General features: G+C 39.5%; 5 protein-coding genes across 5 annotated transcripts; 3 read left to right on the top strand and 2 right to left on the bottom strand.

Annotated features, from left to right (window-relative positions):
- Positions 1 to 11,823: 11,823 nt before the first annotated feature.
- BDR25DRAFT_345411 (uncharacterized protein) lies at positions 11,824 to 13,356 on the top strand (the record flags this gene model as incomplete). The annotated part of the gene is made up of 2 exons (XM_033694050.1): positions 11,824 to 12,257; positions 12,315 to 13,356. 2 exons carry the CDS (start codon positions 11,824 to 11,826, stop codon positions 13,354 to 13,356), a joined length of 1,476 nt encoding a protein of 491 aa, XP_033543673.1.
- Positions 13,357 to 14,251: 895 nt separating this feature from the next.
- Positions 14,252 to 15,970, top strand: BDR25DRAFT_236553 (MFS general substrate transporter; the record flags this gene model as incomplete). The annotated part of the gene is made up of 2 exons (XM_033685549.1): positions 14,252 to 14,789; positions 14,844 to 15,970. The coding sequence occupies 2 exons, from the start codon at positions 14,252 to 14,254 to the stop codon at positions 15,968 to 15,970; spliced, it is 1,665 nt and encodes a 554-aa protein (XP_033543672.1).
- Positions 15,971 to 16,233: 263 nt separating this feature from the next.
- On the bottom strand, positions 16,234 to 18,159 carry BDR25DRAFT_336377 (dihydrolipoamide succinyltransferase). The gene is made up of 5 exons (XM_033693094.1): positions 17,768 to 18,159; positions 17,645 to 17,700; positions 17,212 to 17,595; positions 16,584 to 17,159; positions 16,234 to 16,526 (listed from the first exon to the last, which is right to left on the bottom strand). Exons 1-5 carry the CDS (start codon positions 18,048 to 18,050, stop codon positions 16,410 to 16,412), a joined length of 1,416 nt encoding a protein of 471 aa, XP_033543671.1. The 5' UTR covers positions 18,051 to 18,159; the 3' UTR covers positions 16,234 to 16,409.
- A 110-nt stretch (positions 18,160 to 18,269) lies between these two features.
- BDR25DRAFT_268360 (uncharacterized protein) lies at positions 18,270 to 19,043 on the top strand. The gene is made up of 5 exons (XM_033687103.1): positions 18,270 to 18,401; positions 18,456 to 18,588; positions 18,642 to 18,720; positions 18,783 to 18,824; positions 18,879 to 19,043. The coding sequence occupies exons 1-5, from the start codon at positions 18,379 to 18,381 to the stop codon at positions 18,899 to 18,901; spliced, it is 300 nt and encodes a 99-aa protein (XP_033543670.1). The 5' UTR covers positions 18,270 to 18,378; the 3' UTR covers positions 18,902 to 19,043.
- A 385-nt stretch (positions 19,044 to 19,428) lies between these two features.
- BDR25DRAFT_236430 (histone-fold-containing protein) lies at positions 19,429 to 20,089 on the bottom strand (the record flags this gene model as incomplete). Its single annotated transcript, XM_033685546.1, has 4 exons — positions 19,429 to 19,484; positions 19,537 to 19,740; positions 19,791 to 19,879; positions 20,034 to 20,089. 4 exons carry the CDS (start codon positions 20,087 to 20,089, stop codon positions 19,429 to 19,431), a joined length of 405 nt encoding a protein of 134 aa, XP_033543669.1.
- Positions 20,090 to 20,334: the final 245 nt, after the last annotated feature.

Here is a 20,334-nt window from a genome sequence, read left to right as displayed (position 1 = left end):
TAGGCTGCATATTGTTAGATAGAGCTGTTGCTCTGTTAGAGAGCATCTATTTAGTTAACTACTTTTTTTTCTTTGTTAACTAGCCTATAGATTGCGGTTAGGGCTGCTTTAAATAAGTTAATGTTGTTAAAGACTTTTTATATTTCTAGTAGTAAAAGTTTACTAGTTGTTTTGTAGTTTATCTAACTATTAGCATAAAGTTAAAACTAAATAGCAGGTAATCTTTCTAAGTGTAGGCTTATCTAAGAGATTATTTCTTTGTTTGTTCTAAAAGCGCCTTTATTATATTGCATGTAAAGGTAGCATTTAGTAAAGAAGGGTTTTAGGTCTTTAGCAGAACTATTAAATGCCTTAGGGAGGGCTAAGCGTAGGGTCTTCTTTAACTTAATACTAGTTTTTTTTTAAGTAATATTTCTAAGGTTAGCTACTTCTAGCTGTAGGGCTTAGATTTAATAGATGTTTAAAAGTCCTTGCTGTGTCTATAGCTAGAGGTGCTGTTTAAGTTGTTTAAGTTTGTTTTATAGGTAGAGTATTTGCTAATTTTATGCTTCCTTAGTTGCTGTAGGAGTCTGGCTGGTGCTAGCAGCTGAAGCACCTGTTATGCTGATGTCTGAGGTGGTAGTAGCTATACTTTACAGGGGGTAGTGATTACTGTTACAATTCTTACTCCAGCAAAATAGTATTTTTAGGAGTACGTTAGCCTATGATAATATGTTAACAGAAGGGGTAGAACTTAGCTAGATTAGGTGTACAGTCTGTTAAGCAGAGTACAGGGTAATGCAAGATAAAGGGTAGGCAGGCTTGTAGTTTGACCCAGCAGCTGTATAAGGAGCTAGTAAACCTGATCTGTGGGGATAGGAGTGGAGGTATATATAGTGCAAGATATATAAGGTGTAACGGCGCAGGCAAGACAATGGGTCCGAATGCGGTATGAATCCACTCAGAGGCATATGGGAGTGCGTGGGGACTCAGAGACCTGGGAATACCAATGACACCTATAGGCCTTGTACGTAGGATATCAGAAAACTACCGAGCTAGCTACGGGGGCGAGGTGCGACTAAATACATGAGGGAATAGGGGTAACAGCAGGGGTCGGGGCCAGGTCGAGGTCGGGGCCGATACGGGGGCCTTCCGGGCCATCCGAGATGGAACGATTCATGAGGATCGTTACATAAGGCAGCAGTAGACTTTATAGAAGTGTCACAGCTTCTTAGTCTATTAAACAGGGTATAGAGATAGACTTAATAGTAATTACAACCTCTTAACTATAGTTGTGATTAGGACTATATACATAGGGTTTGCATGCATTTGCATGCGTTGCAGGTGTTGCATGCGTTGCCTGCGACTGCCTGCAGCGCTTGCATTGCCTGCAATGCTTAGGTCCCTATTGGACGGTGCATTCCGCGAGGCTTTTGTCTAAAAGCCGAAGCCATTCCTCATCCGTCCTGTCACGTGATTCGCTTAGCGTGGGGCTAAGCGCCTTCCATCCGACATCGTTCGGGCTGTGTGGGACAGCCAGTTGGGTCATTACGGTCTGACTGTTGGCCGTAACAAATACCTGTCTAATACCTCCTGCTATAACCTATAACATAGTACCTCTGCTATTTAACGCTAATAAACCTCTCCTACTTTATAATAATTATTATTACTTTATAGATCTACAGAGAGACAGGACGTTTCTCTAATAGAAGGTTTAATGTGCGCCCTGCAATACACAAATCTAGGCAAGGAAGCGCCCTACCTAGGGCAGCCCTATACCTTTACTGCTAGCTAAGAGGCGCGCTCTTGCTAATATTACATATGTTGCAAATAACAGACTACAACCCTATATCCTGCTGTTGTCTCCTCTAGTACCCCTATGTTGTTATTGTTCTACGCTATTAGACTAGGCAAATAACATGTTTAAAAAAAATAGCAGGTAGAAGACTTTATATTAAAAGTGTTGCTAATTAAAAAGTAAGGTTAACATTTATACTATAAATAAAAAACTAGCACATGTATTACCTTTTATAAACTTTAGCTTATTAAGCTCCCTTTTTTATAACATTCCTACACAATAGACGCCTTAATAATTTTCTTAATATAAAATTTTTAGCTTATTAGGCAACCTTTCTAATATACTATCTATGCTATTTACTTTAATTAGTTTAAGTACGCAATGTACCTAAAAGCTACTATTAACATAAAGAAAGTTTTAGTCTACACCCTCTTAGTTATAGAGAGCAGGTATAAATAAAAACAACCTTAGCAATAGTTTAGATAAGGACATTAACATAGATATCTTTTTAAACACTAAGTGCTGTGCATATAATTTTTTATTTACACCTGTACTTATAAATTTTAATAATGTTAAATTTCTTAAAGACTAGGCTATATAAAAAGTTAATAAGGGCTATATTAACAACTTCTATAAGGGTCTACTTAATATTAAGTTAGATACATGCACTACCTGCAATTAAAGGTAGTTTAATATAAGATTAAATTAATAAAGTACTTATAAAAAGTGCGCTACTAATTTGCTTAAATATAGACATAAAAAGAAATTTATTTTACTTTAAAAAAATGTAAATAACTTTAATTTTAGCCTTTTACTAAACTTTTCTAAGTTAACTACTACTAAAGAGTAACTACTAGCACGTGTACACGTTAATATAGAAATAAGGCAGCATTAGAGACAGCAGTATAAGTACTAGGGCTATATATGCCACTTTGCTGTTAACACTGCTAAGGTGTTTTTACACCTTTTACTCTTTCCTTATAATCTAGACATTATTATCCTTAAACTAGCTACTACTAAAGGGGAGAATTAAGGTGCAATTAACTATTAGTTTAAAAAGAAGCACTACGTGTGTTAACTTATTATAGGACAGTAGCTAAACTACTTAATTGCCTACTATTTTAAATACACTAACATTACTGTTAATAAAAAAGCTCTTAGTTTACTACTAATAAATAATTACATTAATAACTAACTTTTAATTATTAAGATAAATAATAACAGTTTACTTATAAATGTAGTAGATAAAGATAATAATCTAGAGGCTAATACCTTGTCTAATACTGCTACATCTGCTGTAGATGAAGACGCTGGCAGCACCTATAGTAGGAGCTCTGTATTTAAAGAGATAGACATTAATAAGGTTAAAGAGCCTAAACATAGGGTTGTACTTAACTTTACACCTAATGTTTACAAGTTTAAGACATTAAGAGACTATATTTATTAAATAATAACATAGAAGTTTTTCTTTATAAGTTTTATTTATTAAACTCTAATCTTTAAATTTAATAGTTATAAGCTTTTATTTAGCCTTACATTCCTATCTTTATTTTTATATAGTAAGGCAGAATTTATACAGCCCTAACTATGTAACATTAATTTTCTTAGTTATGTGCGCTACTTTATTTATTATAAAGACAGAAAATTTGCTTAACACTTATATTTTTAGTTTACAGCATTTAATATGCTTCTTTAGAAAGAGTCTACATCTAAAGTAGAATTCTATATTAAGCGCGCCTTTAATAGGCAGGAGTTAACAGTAGAAGACATACAAAAGCAATTTGCTAGAGAAGATAAAAGGTAATAAATAGTTAACTTTATTATTTATTTTATAGCTAAAATTTATAGTACTTAGTTATTTTAGATGTAAAAAGGGAAAAACTTTAAAGTAATAGTGCATTTAATACTTATTTAATACCTATAGTATATATGTTAAAACCTAGCAGGTTTAGCAACTTTATTATCTTATATTATTTATTACCTTCTTTACTACTAATTAACACTAGCATAACCTTTTGCGCTTTATGCAAGAGTTTTCTTTATAAAAAGCTACTAATGCTAAATAGCATTTATAATTAGTGTCTACCTTTATGTAAAATAACCTACATATTATAGCTTATTACTTTAATTAATATTTTAAGCTTTTTAAAAAGCATGTAATTAAGCTAAAGTTTAATGTCACAGATTAGTAGAATTAGTATAAGTAATAAGGCAGAGAAAGCACACACAGTTATAGTCTCTACTACTGCAGTAACACACCTCATCCTAACAACAAGCTAGGAGAGAACGCTACACCTTTTTCTATTGCTTGCTTAGTAGCGTACTAGGGCTGTTATATCTTAGCAATTTATCTAGAACCTAAGCTGTAGAAGTTAGTAGATAAGAGTTTAGTACTGTCCCTCTTATAGCGCTCTATAACATTTATGTTTAAAAAGCTGTCTAATGTCCTAACATGCTGTTATTTACACTAGTGTTAAACTAGCTATTATTTAAAAGTATATAAAAAGATAAAAGAAAAAGTCTACTAATTTAACACTCTTTAGGAAGTGTAAAAAGTGCTAACATTTGCGCATGTAAAAAAGAAGCCTTATAAGTGTTTTTTTACATAATAGAACTATATGCAACTTAACACTTATTTACATACTTTTACACTTAGTTAGCGCGCTAATACTAATATATAAGTATGCATAAGTACTACTAGGGTTATTAATTACATAGGCGTGTATGCTTCTAAGAGTAAGACTTAGATGTAGACATTTAAGAAGATAGCAGCTTAGGTCAGGGTTGCCACTTTATAGTAATTACTATTTTAAAAATAGTAATTACTATGTTTTTAAAAACATTATTATTACTTAATTACATAAGCTATAATTCTAAAAATTAATATATAGATGCTAAGTAAACTAGTCTATAAATCTATAAATTTAAATTCTAAAAATTATATTTGATACATTTATAATAAATAAAAAAGAGAGAAAAAAAGGAGAGAAAAATAGTAATTACTATTACTATTACTATTTCTGCTTTTTTTCTCTGTTTTTCTCTATTACTAGGGATACAAATTTATATAGTAGAATCTAATCTTATAGATCTATACTTTAGTATACCTAGTATCTAAGTTTAGGTTTTTAGAATATTAGCTAATGTAATTAAGCTGTTATAGACTTTTTAAAAAAATAGTAATTACTATTTTAGAATAGTAATTACTATAAAAGTGGCAACCCTGGCTTAGGTCTTGCTATATATTAGACCTAGTAATTTTATGCTTTTATTTGCTGCAAAGCTTATAAATAAGGGGCTTAGCGCTTAAGATTATAGTGCTTAGAAAGTTATGCATTAGCTATTTTACTTACCTCTTTATTACTATAGCTAGACTATTATTATAGTTAATTATTAACTTATTAGTTTATAACTGTTTTTTTTTCTTTTAAGATTAAGCTTAGCAACAAGGACTACTAGAAAACACAGGAGTAGAGAACTATAACAAGTTTACTATTATAAAAGCTTATACACTTATGTAGAAATATCTAGAGTAAGATAGCTCTCTAGACTATATCTGCTACTTAGACTTTCTGCTTTATTTTAACTACATTACTAAAAAGTTAAAACATAGGCTAAGAGCTAAGCTTAAGATTCTAAACTTTTTTTTTTAATATAAGCCCTCTCTTAATTTAGAGAACTTCTTATAAGTTAAGTTAACTCTACACTACCTTTTTTACACTACTAATAAGTTATTAGCTGTTTATAAAGTTACTTATAAAACATTTACTAAGGCTTATAATTATTACTGCACTGTCTGTTTCTATAAGCTAACTAACACTTATAGTAAACCTAACCTAGAGAAGGACCTAGATAATCCTAAGTAAGAGAATGTAGTGCTAGAGAAGACTTTGTTATTTAATAAGCTTAGGCTACGCTAACTAAAAAAAGACAAAGAGGACATTAATCTAAATGCCCTTAGTAACTGTCTACTTAATTAAGCAAAAGATTAGATAGATTTGTCTTATATTAATCTATATAATCTAGATCTAATAACATATTAGTCTAGGCTAAAGAGCTGCTATCTAGTTGCTAGAGCTAGGGCGTCTAATACTATGTCTAATACTCTCTAGGCAAAACAGATATTATTGTACAACCTAGTTATAAACTACTTTACAGCATATCTTAAACTTTGTTTACTACTGCAGTTGCTTATTAATTTAGATAAAGTTAGCAGTACAAAAAAAACATTTATTATTAATAGTATATTTTTAGCTTTTAATAACTTAGCTCTACAATACAACATTAGCAACTCTATAATGCAATGCGCGCCTACTAGTGTGGCTGCATATCTTATATCTAGTTGCACTATTAACTCTATATTTTACATCCTAATTATTAACAAGTATAGACCTTTTCTACTTTTATAAGAAGTAAGTCTCTTTTAGCTTTAAAGCTAACTCTAATAAGTTAAATATATTATAATTAATAAAAAATCTATAGTTAGCCTTAGTATGCTTAGCTAGATTTACACTAGGTGTGTGTAGGTGTTTTTAGAGTCTAAGAAGGACTTTAGTAGCATTAACATTATATTATCTAGTAATTTTAGGCAACTACTCCTAGTTAGCTAGCAGCTGCTGTTTAATTGTACTAATTAGAAATGCCCTATAGAGACCTACAGTTAGCACCTATATAGTTTGTTTAATAAGATAATTATACTTAATGTTATAATACAGAGGCAGAAGGACTTCTAGGCTAGGTTTTAGGATGCTCTTAGGCGTCTCTAAGATAGCGCAAGCACTGCTAACAACTAAATGCTATTTAGTAAGTAATGTTAGGTTTTGCTCTTAGCTAATAAGTGTTATAGCTTTAACTCTGCTATTTAACTATATAGTAAATGTTCTAAAGTCTCTACTATAAACTAGTAGTGTATAAAGGACTGTAGTAAACCTGTTATTATTACTTAGGCTAAACATAATTACCTTTAGGCTGCTAAGGTAGATGCTTAAGACAGTAGCAACTTGCACAGCCTTCTCCTGTTATATGTAGGTGGCTAAGTTATGCTCCTGCATAATATATAAACAGAGGTTAGTCTTGTAAACAGTACTATTAGGGAAGTAGACAATATCCTATAGCCTCTATCTATTATAGATCCTTACAAGGAGCCTTTAAAAGCAGTTCTTATTACTATCTCTAGGTATAAAGGGCTAGCGCTATACACTTAGGTAGACAGTAAAGCAGTTATTTCTATGTTTTTTATTAGTTAAGAGTTTTACTTTTAGAGAAATGTTATATCCTACACGCAGTTTTTAATTTGCTCTATGTAGGCTATAACTATCTACAAGTTATAAGGCTTAAGTCTAGACAAAGCAGTTATTTATATTAGTAGTAAAAAAGATTATGCACTAGGTCTTATGTATATTATAGTTTCTTATATTAAGTTGCTAGATAAGTTAATGTTTAATAAGTATTTCTTTTTAAATTATTTAAAAAGTAGTAATTTAGAAACTATAAAAAAGCAAAATGCAGATATGCAGCAAAGAATGCAGTAGTTAGTTATAGTAGTAGACTATAATTTTTAACCTATTTGTCTAATACTTGTCTAATACCTCCTCTACTATTGTATTATGTCTATATGCTTAGTAATTTATAAACTAATTTATAGCATAATATATTACTTTTATTAGTATAATAAACATAACATAAATTAGAGTTTATAAATTAGAGATTATAATAGTTAGATATAAGTATAAACTTTATATTTAAGTTATTATAGCTTATTTAAAGTCTTAAGGTTATTCTCTTTCTACTGCTAGTGCTTTTCTAGCTTAAGTATCTTAATAAACTAGGTTAAATTTACAGGCATAACACTATCTCTACCTTAAATAGTATCTAGTAAGTATTTTACATCCTCTATCTTAAACTAGTAAGTTTAGAATAAAGTTTAATATCTAAATACTATAATTAGTGTGTGTTTAATACTTTATTTAATACTAAACTTACTTTAAATTATTAAAAAATTTATTATTATAAAGTTTTAAGAGACTAATGCTCTTATCTTAGGCTACTAATTAAATGTTAGCAGTAAAGAAGTAACTACCTAATTATATAACATATAATACTGTTAGAATTGCCTATTTAGCCCTTAAAAAGAGAAGCTTAAAAGAAGAAATTAGTAGTTAAAAAGGCTTATTAATAGTAATAAGCTTATAAAAAGCTGTAGGTGTAAAATTAAATACTAGCTTAATAAATATAGACTATACTTATTAGTTATATAGTTAAAGACTTTTCTAGAAACTTACTTAGCACTAGCAGTCTTAAACATTGTTAGTAATGTATAGTAGATACCTAGAAAAGCCTGGACACATCTAGTTTAGGTAGCGCTGTAAGGTATTAGACAGGTATTAGGCGTAGCAGCTAGAATGTACTTATATAGAAGATAGTGTTGCTTATATGTAAAACATACATGCTAAAGTTATGCATTTTAAGGAAACTTGTCTTCTTATCTATACTAGCAACTGCATCTACTAGTATAGCTTTAATATATCTTTATTAGCAAAGTTTATTTACTACTTTTACATCTATTATTAGCACTTTAGCTTGCATTAGTGCTCTAGCTTGTAGACTAAGATTGTTTATAAGCTTAGAGCTATTAACATTTATAAGTCCTGTATCTATAAATTTCTTATCTAGTTAGCAGTATTAAAAAGACATAAACTCTTTTAGTAGGTTAAAGAGCCTAGTTTACTAGATAAAGAATGCATGTTTATTACTAAATTTACTAGGGTCTACACTACGCGTAATTACTTTCTAGCTATAGTGTTTACCTTTCTTAAATCTATAACATATTAGCTGCTGTCTAATACCTGTCTAATACTATATTAACTTACTAAAGTGCTATTACTATGTTCTTAGACTAAATGCGTAGTTGCAACTCTAGTTTAGACTTCTTATTAACATTATGTTTAGCATCTAAAAAATGCTAAACTGCTAGGCAGAACTTGTTACTTTAGAATTTAGAATAGTATATATTAGTTATAATATAGTCTAGGTTGCATTAGGCATTCTTTTTAGTAAGCTAAGTTTGTTTTTTAAGATTTTTATAGTAGAAGCATTTATTAAGTATTTTAATAGGCTTTTTTTACACTTTACTATAGTTACATAGTAGTAATAGATAAGTAATAGATAGCTTAGTAAAAGTTTAAATAGTGTTACGTAAAACTAACAAACAAAGTTTATAGTAGTATAGTTAAGGTTGTAAAATTAAGGTTATAACAGAGGCTTAAAAAACTAAATTTTTAAAGTAAATAAAAGTAATTACATTATTTAGGCAGCATCTGTACTACATAGGCTGTTGCTAAAGTAATAGGTAAAGCAGCAGTAAGCTATTTAAAAAAATTATATTTTTTTTTAAAAATGTTACTTCTACTTATTCTACTATAATGCGTCTAATACTATGTCTAATACTACTTTATATACTAGTTTAAGAGTATTCTACACATAGATTATAAGAGTTAGTTATGTAGAAGTTTATATAATTATCTACTATAATAAAAATGTAGTAGGAGGGTAAAAGTAGCAGTAAAAATCTAAGTAAGTTTATAAAAGTAAAAGTATAGCTTAAAGGTTTACTATTTAACTTTTAAGACTTTCTTACTAATACTCTTAATATAACTTACTGCGTAATTACTTTACTACTTTATTGCACTTTTTATAAGCCTTTATTTACTTCTAAAGCTGTTTTTATACTAATATTATAGCTTAGTAACATGTTGTATAGCTTTTTTACTTTATTATAATATTTACTTTATTAAAAATGTCTTACTCTTAACCTATTTATATTCATGCTGCTAGGAAGAGTATAATTATAGTATTAAACATAGTAATAGACACTGCTAATGCATTATAGCTCTCTTTAGGAAAAAGGCTATTGCTACTAAAGCTCCCTACAAAGCTTCTGTTCCTAGGCCTAACAAAGGCAAACGCCCTCCTAAGAAGCTTACAGTTCTAAAGAGTTTATGTCTAAAGTGTGCTAATTTGCCACCCTTAGAGCGTGTTACGTATAAGAAGACTAGCATTTAGGTTCTAGCTTAGAAAAGAACTAGTAAGGGCTAAAAGCTTAAAAAAAATAAATGTTTATTAAATTTTATTTCTACTATCTAATACTTATTACTAACTATAAATAGTTGCACTTCTTTAGTAGATTAAGTTTTATTAGTCTAAATAACATAATACTAAGTTTTTTTTTATAATTACTCCTTTCTGCTGTCTTGTTTAGGAGGTTGCCTAGAATGTAGCTTAAACTAATAATAAACCTCTCTGCTAAAGTAAGTAAGCACTTTATGCATTATAAATAACTACTAAGTCCTTTATTATAACTTTAATAGAATATAAGTGCTAATGTATTAGTATTAGATAAGGTATTAGACTTATTAATTTATAAGCACTTAGCTAGCTGCTATCTATAGTAAGCGCATCACTATCTAAGCTTAAGATGTGCAGCTTGTTATTTACATTACTTAGGATTTTAGCTAGTACTTTAACTTTGCTAATAAGTACTTGCGTAGACAGACCTACTAAGAGGTGTTCTTTTACATAGCATTTATAAGTATATAGGTCTTTATGTAGAATTTATAAAAATATAGTTTATAAGTTTTAGTCTATAGACTACTTTTTATTATCTGCTTTACTTATAGTCTTCTTCTATAGGCTTCTTCTAATGCAGTCTTCTTCTCTAGAAAGAGTTTAATAAGTGACTTAAAACAAGCTCCGCTTATGCATTCATTTATGAACTGTTATAGTATGTTATCTTGTGTTGTATTACTCTATACAGGGCCAAAGTGGGCTGTTTTGCGAGAGAATGGGGTGGTTTTGGTGGGGGCTTGGCAAAAGTGGCCGGCCAACCCGTGTGGCCGGCCAACCCGTTAGGTACGTTATATTTTATTTAAAAGCTTAAAGTGTAAGCTATATCTAATATTCTTTTAGCATGTCTAAGACTTAGTGTTGTTAGAAATGCATTAGTGTAAAAAAAGTAGTTTAGTAAGGTCTTAGTAAAAGTAAGCGACTTAGGTGTGTAAGTAACTTGCCTGCAAAGTATATTATAACTTAAACTAAAAGTCTTAAATTATCTAGAACTAATTTAACTATTAATTATTAATATAACGCACTAGATATTCTATTGAAATTCTAATATTTTATATAATTCTAGTAGAGAAAGAAATATCCAAGGAACGCTAAGAAATTTCCTAATTTCTGCACATAATATATTTGCTTGGCATTAGCTCTAGGGGGAACCTACCTGCCTTATTTTTGTGAAACAAGCAGGCCACCCATCACGCCCGGTGCTCGTCCCAAGATCCCGGAATCAACGAATCCTCTCCCAGTCATGCTCCCACTGTCTGGCCATTCGCACTGGACGCGCAAGCATTAGGAGGAGCATTCAAATTCGTAGATCAACTTGTAACCGTCCCCGATGATGACAAGGGACACAAGCTCAATAGGTATTCCAGAGTCGGAACATCTACTATCAGCGCATCTCTCCCGCTACTTCATTTCTCCTTTGCGTACGTTTCCATTCTCTCCTCTTGTCGAGCTGTCATGTTTTCCCTCTGGGGTCCCACTTTTGTTTCCCTTGTCGTCTCCGCTGCCGCACATCTCGATAATTTCTCATCACCGACGTCGGTATTCCACTCAGTAACATCTTCCACCAATTTCAAGGCAAATGTAGATTTAACATCTTTATAGAGACCCGATCTCCATGCTCCCATAGTGACAGTGGAGATTCTGCAACCCGAGCTTCTATCACCTGGTTATGTTTTTCTAGCGCCATACCGCAACCTAGACCCTGGGCCCTACATCTTCGATAATTTTGGCGTATGGATCTTCGTGCCCTTTCCAACCTTCACCCTCGAACTAAACTATGACAGCAATTAATTTGGTCTGGGGCAGGCACTCAGGGTGCCTCAACAACCCACAACCCCCATGTCTGCGAGTATAAAGGGAGAGACCATTTGTGCTTCTTCCAGGGACACCAACATCATGGCTGGGCTAGAGGCCATGGCGTCATTATGGATAACAGTTACCGCGTTGTCCGAACGGTAGAAGCTGTTGGTTCAGCGCCGACAACTGACATGCATGAGTTTCGCTTGATAAACAACGGGAAATCAGCATTGGTCACAATCTATCAGGCTCGGCCGTACGATCTATCTGAATATGGCATTGGCCCCGGTCTCGGGTGGATCCAAGATAGCGTCTTCCAAGAAATCGATGTTGAAACGGGGGAGCTGATCTTCGAGTGGAGAGCTCTAGATCACATCGCCCCGAGCTTTTCATATACTTGCATAGATTGCACCGATACGAGCGGGAATGGACTCAGCAGAGACACGCCCTGGGACTACTTCCATATCAACTCTATCGACAAGAACAAAGAAGGCGATTATCTGATCTCAGCACGCCACGTAGCTGCTGTCTATAAGATTTCAGGGGTGGACGGGCAAGTGTTGTAGGAGTTGAATGGCGCCAACCCGACCTTCAAGAATGTCAATCTTCACTTTTCAAGTCAGCATCATGCTCTCTGGGTTCAGGAAAATGCTACCCACACTACGATTTCACTTTTCGATAACGCGAGCAACACTTTCAACATCACCAACAGGGAGTCTCGTGGCATGCTTATTGGCATCAACCACATCGACCAAACGGCAACCGAACTCCGTGAATGGTTGGCGCCAGAAGAGGATGGCATATTAGCTGGCTCGCAGGGGAATCTACAGCTACTGCCAGACCGAAACGTCTTCATTGGCTGGGGAGACCATGCCTTTTATTCAGAGCACCTTGACACTGGAGAAACTGTCATGTACGGGAAGGTAGCTTTCTGGGGCTCGGACGTCATGAATTATCGATGCAACAAGTATCCCTGGGTGGCAAATCCACTCACCGCACCTTCACTCTGGGTGTATTCAAGGACTGGGACAAACTCTTCCAACCTAGTGTTCTACGTCTCCTGGAATGGGGCAACGGAAGTCTATACGTGGAAATTCTACACAGCCGATTCCTCTTCTGGTCCTTTCGCTCTATCAGGTACGAAGACGAAGTTTGGATTTGAGACACAACACCACGTCCCCTTCATGAAGGAGTGGTCTTTTGTAGAAGCAATGGATGCCAAAGGAAAGACTCTAAGGCGTTCGAGCGTTGTTAGGACGTTTGTTCCGTCGGAGACAATACGTTCCGGTTGTGATCGCTGGGGTTGCGACCCAGTCCCTCCACTTGAGAAAGGCGAAGAATTCGACAAGACCGTGCCCAATACCCCCAATCGAGGTCGAAACTACACCCGAGGATATGACACCGCTCGATACTACCCAGTGAATCCCTCGCTATCCAGATTAGCAATGCCCGAAATGGCGGCCCCGTTGCGACAATTTGCATTCATCCTCATCTGCATTCTATTTTTCTTTGGTCGGCGAAAAATGTTGAGAATGGTCTCAGCTTGCCATGAATTATTCACAACAAAAGTTCTAGATTGGGATTCTACAGAAACATCAGGAGGGTCTTTCCACTTGTCCTCGAGGTATCGAAAGTTGGAAGCAGATGATGCTTTGTCATGATCCACAGGGGGTAGAAGGGACCTCCACCGGCGGCTCCTGGGGGTCGAAATGGCAGGATCAGAGCGGAAACGAGCTCAAGCCGATCTCATACTCGTGTATATATTTCTTTGGGCAGGCCACATGAAGCCCGAAAATTGTTTGAGTGCGAATTCATGCAAGCCACCATCTCACATAGCTGCCGCGTTTCCAATAGTTAATCGTCGCCCTCGCCTCGTGGGCCCAACTAAACGTCTTAGGATTAAGAAGCAAGATAGAGTCTCTTCCCAGGTTCCTAGATATTGATCGTACAATTCCTTGAGAGCTTGGAAAACATAGCTGGGAAGGACGCGTACAACCGGTAGGCGCTAAGATGACACCCCTGACATTGAAACACACCCACTAAATTTCTTGCAGACGGCGAGCGTGACGGGTGTGGTTCGAGTTGCCCCACTACCTTGCGTGGAGGGATGACGTCTCTTCGTTACGCCGCTATTCACGAATCAGCTACGTGTTGGCCCGTGCTTGATGATGTCTCAGTCGCAATATCTACTCCAGAGGATTCACGGCTTCCAAGGTCGTCAATCGTGAAAGTTATTCGTTCCGTTGAAACATACAAGGAAGGGTTGATTCTTCAAGCTAGTTTATTCTCCTTGTCTAGTTGTGCGTGTTGTGTCAAAAATTTTCTACTTGGCTATGGTGTTCGGTTGTGTCCTATTACATTCCAATTCCTCGCCTTCTACACGCTCGTTTCTTCTCTTTTCCTTATATTTTGTCAGAAAATATAGCACATATCCAGATTTTAATTATCGGCATCGCAATGGTTCTCAACAAGTTCCATACTCGACAGACGAGCTCCGGTATATCCACAGCCTCTCAACGCGAACGCTACGACTCCTTCGAGGGAACCCCGTCACGAATGCCTCAAACAAAATCTGAAGAGGAAAAAACGCTACCATCAACACCTATAAAGTCTCTCGAGCCATCGTGGTCCAACGTCCCTAACAAACTCCAACTCGCCGTGCTCTCCTGCTCTCGCCTGGTTGATTTCTGGCAAATGGCATCTCTCCAATCCTACATGGTGTATCAACTTCGTAGCTTCGATCCTGCACTCCCTGATTCTGCTATCTCGCATCAGGCTGGGGTTCTCCAAGGAAGTTTTACGGCTGCTCAGATAGTTACCTCAGTACTGTGGGGGCGAGCGGCGGACTCGCCTTCCGTGGGAAGGAAGAATGTATTGTTGATCGGCTTAGTAGGAACAGGTATATCTTGCCTGGGTGTCGCATTTTCCGGGACTTTCTGGCAAGCAACTGTTTGGAGGCTGTTAGGTGGTGCAATTAATGGAACGATTGGAGCAACCAGAACGATGGTGGCTGAAACTGTCGAGAAGCGATGGCATTCGAGGGCTTTCTTATTATTGCCGCTGGCATTCAACGTTGCAAATATCCTGGGTCCGGGTGAGTTCCTTCCGATCTCCTATCCGTAACGCATCTGTTCTGACGTGTTGTAAGTTGTTGGAGGGTTGCTCGTGGACCCCGTCGGAACTTACCCGGCAACTTTTGGCCGGAACTCCACATTCGGTGGGAAGGATGGGGTACTGTGGATGAGGAGCTTTCCCTATGCACTTCCAAGCATCCTGTGTGCTTTGCTACTATTTCTAGAGGCTATCGTAGTAGTAGTATTCCTGCACGAAACTCTTCCGACAAGACATGGAATTCGGGGGCCTGGACACCACTTAAAGGAAATGTACGATGGCATCATGTCAGTTCTCCGGAACCGACACGGGAGGCAGCAAGGGTACGAACTTCTCAAGAGAGAGGAATCGAGTGACCGGTCGTCGGCTGGTGTGAAAGAAGCCCTGGGTGAGAAAGCAGAAGATGCCACGCACGCTCCCTTCCTCCCATTTCGCATGATCTGGACTTCAAACGTCCTCTGGACATTGCTCTCCATAGCAATTTTTGATTTCCATATGGGCGCTTTCGCTGGACTCTGGATAATATTCCTCTCGACCCGCCGGGCAGAAGAACGAGAATTATCCAGGAGGGTCGTGGACGCCATTCATTTCACGGGGGGCCTCAGTTTCCAGCCTCCTAAAATCGGGCTTGCGCTCGCGATTCTGGGACTTGCGGGACTGTGCCTTCAAATTGTCCTTTATCCATGGGCAAATCGCCGTTTCGGGCTCATGCGCTGCTTTCGTTGCTCTCTTTTCCTATTCCCCATCGCGTACTTGCTGGCCCCTTACATCTCTTTGCTCCCATCTTCGACACCACCTCCACTCCCAGCTTCTGGAATCTGGATATGGCTAGGTATCTTGTTCGTCCTAGTATTCCAGGTTATTGCTCGGACGTTCGCGTTGCCCGCAAGTATCATCCTAGTGAATAACTCGACCCCTCATCCAAGTGTATTGGGAACAATTCATGGTGTAGGCCAGAGCGTGAGCTCGGCCTTGCGGACAATAGGTCCCATCGCTTCTGGGTATTGGTATGGAATTGGGCTGCGACATGATATGGTGGGAATGAGCTGGTGGATAGTGGGTGCCGTAAGTGGATTTGGATGTGTGGCGAGTTTCTGGGTACGGAATGGGAGTGGGCATGAGACTACCCTACCCAGGAACGGGAAGCCGCAGAGTGAGGCGTAGGTAACTCTGCGAATGTTAAGTACGTCTCTGGTAGCGAGAAATCAAGCTGCGGTAGAGCTCCATCAAACGTGACTAGAAGCGAGTATACTCAAGCGCAGCACGCTTGATTTGCATCAGGGCGAGCAGTGACATGTCGCGGTATTGTACATATAGAATTTACCTCCAAGGTAGCAGAGGACCTGTAAGTCAGTTTAAAAGGCCCATTTGTCAAACTAGGGATAGTTGGACGATAGGGGGAGTGAGCATATCAAAAGTCTACTGGGAATAGGTTGAACTTGGTACAAATCGCTCAGTCTGCATGCATATCTTACAGCCAAGTCAGCTCCTCCATACCAACACGGCTCTATTTCATAGCCACACTGTACAAAATATTAATACTACGAATGCACAAATATGAAATTTGTGTTGAAGGGACGAATGAAAGAAAGCGAAATTGAGCTCATCCAAGGAGCATCTTGCGTGGGTCCTCAATAAACTCTTTGATCTTCACCAAGAAAGTGACGGCTTCCCTTCCATCCAGCAAGCGGTGGTCGTATGTCAAAGCGAGGTACATCATCTGTAAACACTGTTAGAGAGAGTGTTATACTAACATTGGCGCAATGGAAAGACTTACTGGTCGGATCTCAACCTTTCCGTTCACAGCGACAGGCTTGTCCTTGATGGCATGGAGCCCTAGGACGGCTGTTTGAGGAAGGTTGATGATTGGTGTGCCCATGAGCGAGCCGAAGACTCCGCCGTTGCTGATGGTGAAGGTGCCACCAGCCATGTCCTCGATGGTTAGCTTGTTGTCGCGAGCCTTCTTACCCAGATCCGCAATAGCCTTCTCAATGCCAACCATGTCCATAGATTCAGCGTTGCGCACCACCGGAGTCACGAGTCCCTTCTCGGTAGCGACCGCAACGGAGATGTCGACGTAGTCGCGGTAGATGATAGTGTCTCCGCCATTCGGTCCTTCGATGGATGCATTGACGGCAGGGAGTTCCTTCATAGCCAGGACGCAAGCGCGCGAGAAGGCGCTCATGAATCCAAGCTTGACGCCTTGCTTCTTTAAGATCTCGTCCTTATAGAGCTTGCGGAACTCCATCAACGACGACATGTCGACTTCGTTAAAGGTCGTCAGGGATGCGGCTGTGTTCTGGGACTGCTTCAGACGCTCGGCGATGCGCAGGCGCATGCGGTTCATTTTGACCTACGTATAACCGTTAGTCTTGTGGTGGAGCTCTTGGCAGCAAAGAACTTACACGACGCTCCTCGCGGCTTCCGGGGGCACTTTCCTGCTTCTTGGACTCCCCCTTGGATTCCTTTTTCGGCTCGGGTTTTGACGGAGGCGGTGCTGGCTTGGACTGTCTCTTCGGGGGCTCTGGTTTCGGCTCTTGCTTTGGCGACTGGGGCGTTTCTTGTTGTGATGCTAGCTGCTTGTGGCCACCCTCAGGTTGCGAAGACGTCTCTTGCTCCGTCGACGCAGGCTCCTTGGAGCTCTCCTTGGCTTCCTCCTTTGCTATCCCCGAAGGCGCTCCACCCAACTCCATCTTCAAAAGGTCCTGCCCAACCGTCACCGTATCCTCCTCGTTGACCAATAATTCCTTGATTGTCCCTGTTTCGGGAGCATTGACAGAGACGTCGATCTAGAGCATGTCAGCCGCGGGCCGCGCTTGCTTGAGCCGGGGAGCTTTCCTTGTCCGTCTCGATGGTAGCAATTTCTTCGTCCTGCTCGACAAAATCGCCGACCTCTGTGGGTGTGTCAGTGCCTTCGTGCCGCCTCAAACACTGTGGCTACATCTGGGCCCGGGTACTTACGTTTTGACCACTGTTTCAGCGTCCCCTCTGTGATCGACTCAGCCATCTGCGGGACTTTGACCGTCGTAACGGCATATCTTCGTGTCTGGACCACCTGGGCCGTCCCGAAGGTTCCACGTCTCGAAGACTGCATGAGAAGGCTGTATACTGTCGCCCTTGACAGGGCAGAGTAGCTGCGACTCGTATTGATAGACAACGGGAGCCAGACAGGTTTGCGGGTGCCGTTGCGAAGCCGTGGAGGGCATCGCAATGCCAGGCGGCAGAGACACTGCTGGCCAGACATGGTCGTAGGATGCAAGAGGTGGGGAGAGGGCACAGGGAGTGGGATGAGAGGAATTGGGGAATGAAAAAAATAGATTGTGAGGGAATTGATTGAGGAGGGTAGACTTGTGTCCTGGCCTTGATGCCAAAGCGCAGAGAGCTGCAGCCCTCCAACCGGAAGCAGCAACCGGGCGTAACCGCCTCCGCCTCCGTCACAGCGCGCCGAGCCCCAACGTTGTCCCGGAACTCACCTCAACACCACCACACCACCTACTGATTGCGACCCATACACCCCTTTTCGTTCACGCGAAACGACGCAATCGCTCGCACGCGGTGGAATCCAGCTCACCATGAGCCACAAAGCCACTGTTATGTCTGTTTTCGTCGTATAGGCCCCCCCGCTGCCGCCAAACTAACACACTCGCAGTCGCCTCTATCGGCAATCCCTCAAGCTCTCGCTCGACTGGTGTGTTCATAGATACCTCTGGCGGGGACAGGCTATGTACATTCGGTCGCTTTTTGAGGCGCAGAAGCATGTCACAGAGCCACGACAGCAACGGGTACGATCGTAAGGTACCCACATGCAGAGACAAGCACTGACGGCACAGTCTAGGCCCTGATCCAAGAGACAGAAGACTTGCTGGAGAAGTGGAAGCACCCAGACCCCTACCGTCCACCAACAGCCCCAGGAGGTAAGTTGATGATGCCTTCGGACAGCTCCCCATGGCTTGGGCATGACAGCTTATAAAAACAGGCTCTAAGTACGAGCGCAACCTGCCCTGTCCAATCCTCGATCGTAAGTTCTGTAATTCTTTTCGCCATTCGGGTTAGTTTGCTAATAGCCCCGCAGCCCCGCCGAAGATGATTCTTTAGAGGGGACATGGGAGCAAAGTATTGTACATACAAACACCATTTAGATCTGGATTCGAATGGGTCATTCGGCATCAAAAGAATCTGATATACTTTGTATTTCTATCCGTGAATATTCACCTAAATCGCCTTATATACATAACAGTCTTGTCCACGAATAACGAGAACCGGGAAGGATCAAATATAGCATGTTTCTAGAGGAACGGTCAGACAGCATCTCTTCATCGCCCGGATAACCACCAAACCAATACAACCAAGATCTACTAAGTTCGATCGACATCAATTCAATAAGCGATCCTACAGTAGTAAGTATAGGGGCAGGGTTGAAAACGTCACAAAGCCAATTGGGCAAGAAATTGAAGTATTCGAGTTGATTTAAGCTCGTGATTCACCCATCACAGGTGTAATATACAGCTCTGGTATTGCAAACCCCGTGCAGTGAAAGCCGTAGACCCAAGACCCAGACCGAACCCCATTATCGTTGCAGGAAAAGAAAGAAAAATAACACCCAAACCCGCGCCGAAAAACACTCAGAGCTCCTGTGATGGGCCCTTTCCAGCCTTCGCGGTCTTCTTGGGAAGTAAGTCTAGAAATCGGATTAGGATGTGGGAATTGAATGCAGAATGTGAAAAACATACTCTGGTGAATGTTGGGGAGGACACCACCCTGGGCAATAGTAACATGACCAAGAAGCTTGTTCAACTCCTCATCATTTCGAATGGCAAGCTGGAGATGACGGGGGATGATACGAGTCTTCTTGTTGTCGCGGGCAGCGTTTCCAGCCAACTCGAGAATTTCGGCAGCAAGGTACTCAAGAACGGCAGCGAGGTAGACAGGAGCGCCTTACAAGGTCAGGAAAGTACGCGAGCCGAGGTAAACGGGGATGACTCACCAGCACCGACACGCTGAGCATAGTTACCCTTCCTCAACAGACGGTGGACACGACCGACTGGGAATGCGAGCCCGGCCTTAGAAGAGCGACTGGGAATGTGTTAGTGATCGGAAGACCAAGAGCGACACAACGCGTGAATACGAAAAGCGGAACAAAGCAGGCGCGTCAATGAGTCATTGTAAAAAAGCAGAATGTGAATGGGGTGAAGTCGCGCTGGATAAGAAAACGAAATGGAAAACTCACGATTGAGCGGAGCTCTTGGAGCCGGAGGCCTTGCCACCAGATTTGCCGCCAGTCATTTTGATGGTAGTGGAGGAGTTTGGGTGAAACTGGGTGAGTAGATTGGGATGATGCGGTCGATGGACACTATTGCTGTGGTGAGAGTTCGGGGATGAAGAGAGCGTCGTCGTTGGGCGGGGGGCGCTGCTTATAAGGACGGCGCGGCGTGTTGTGGTGCGCGAGATCAACCTGCCTCGCTAGCGCGGTTTGGCGACTGCCTGAGATCACAAAAGGCCCCGTCGCCGCTGCCCGCCCGTCGTGTCCT

The sequence above is a fragment of the Lindgomyces ingoldianus genome, assembly GCF_010093535.1.
Source record: "Lindgomyces ingoldianus strain ATCC 200398 unplaced genomic scaffold BDR25scaffold_32, whole genome shotgun sequence".
NCBI classification, from domain to species: domain Eukaryota; kingdom Fungi; phylum Ascomycota; class Dothideomycetes; order Pleosporales; family Lindgomycetaceae; genus Lindgomyces; species Lindgomyces ingoldianus.
Note: the sequence above shows the minus strand (reverse complement) of the source record. Positions and strands in the feature narration are given on the sequence as shown.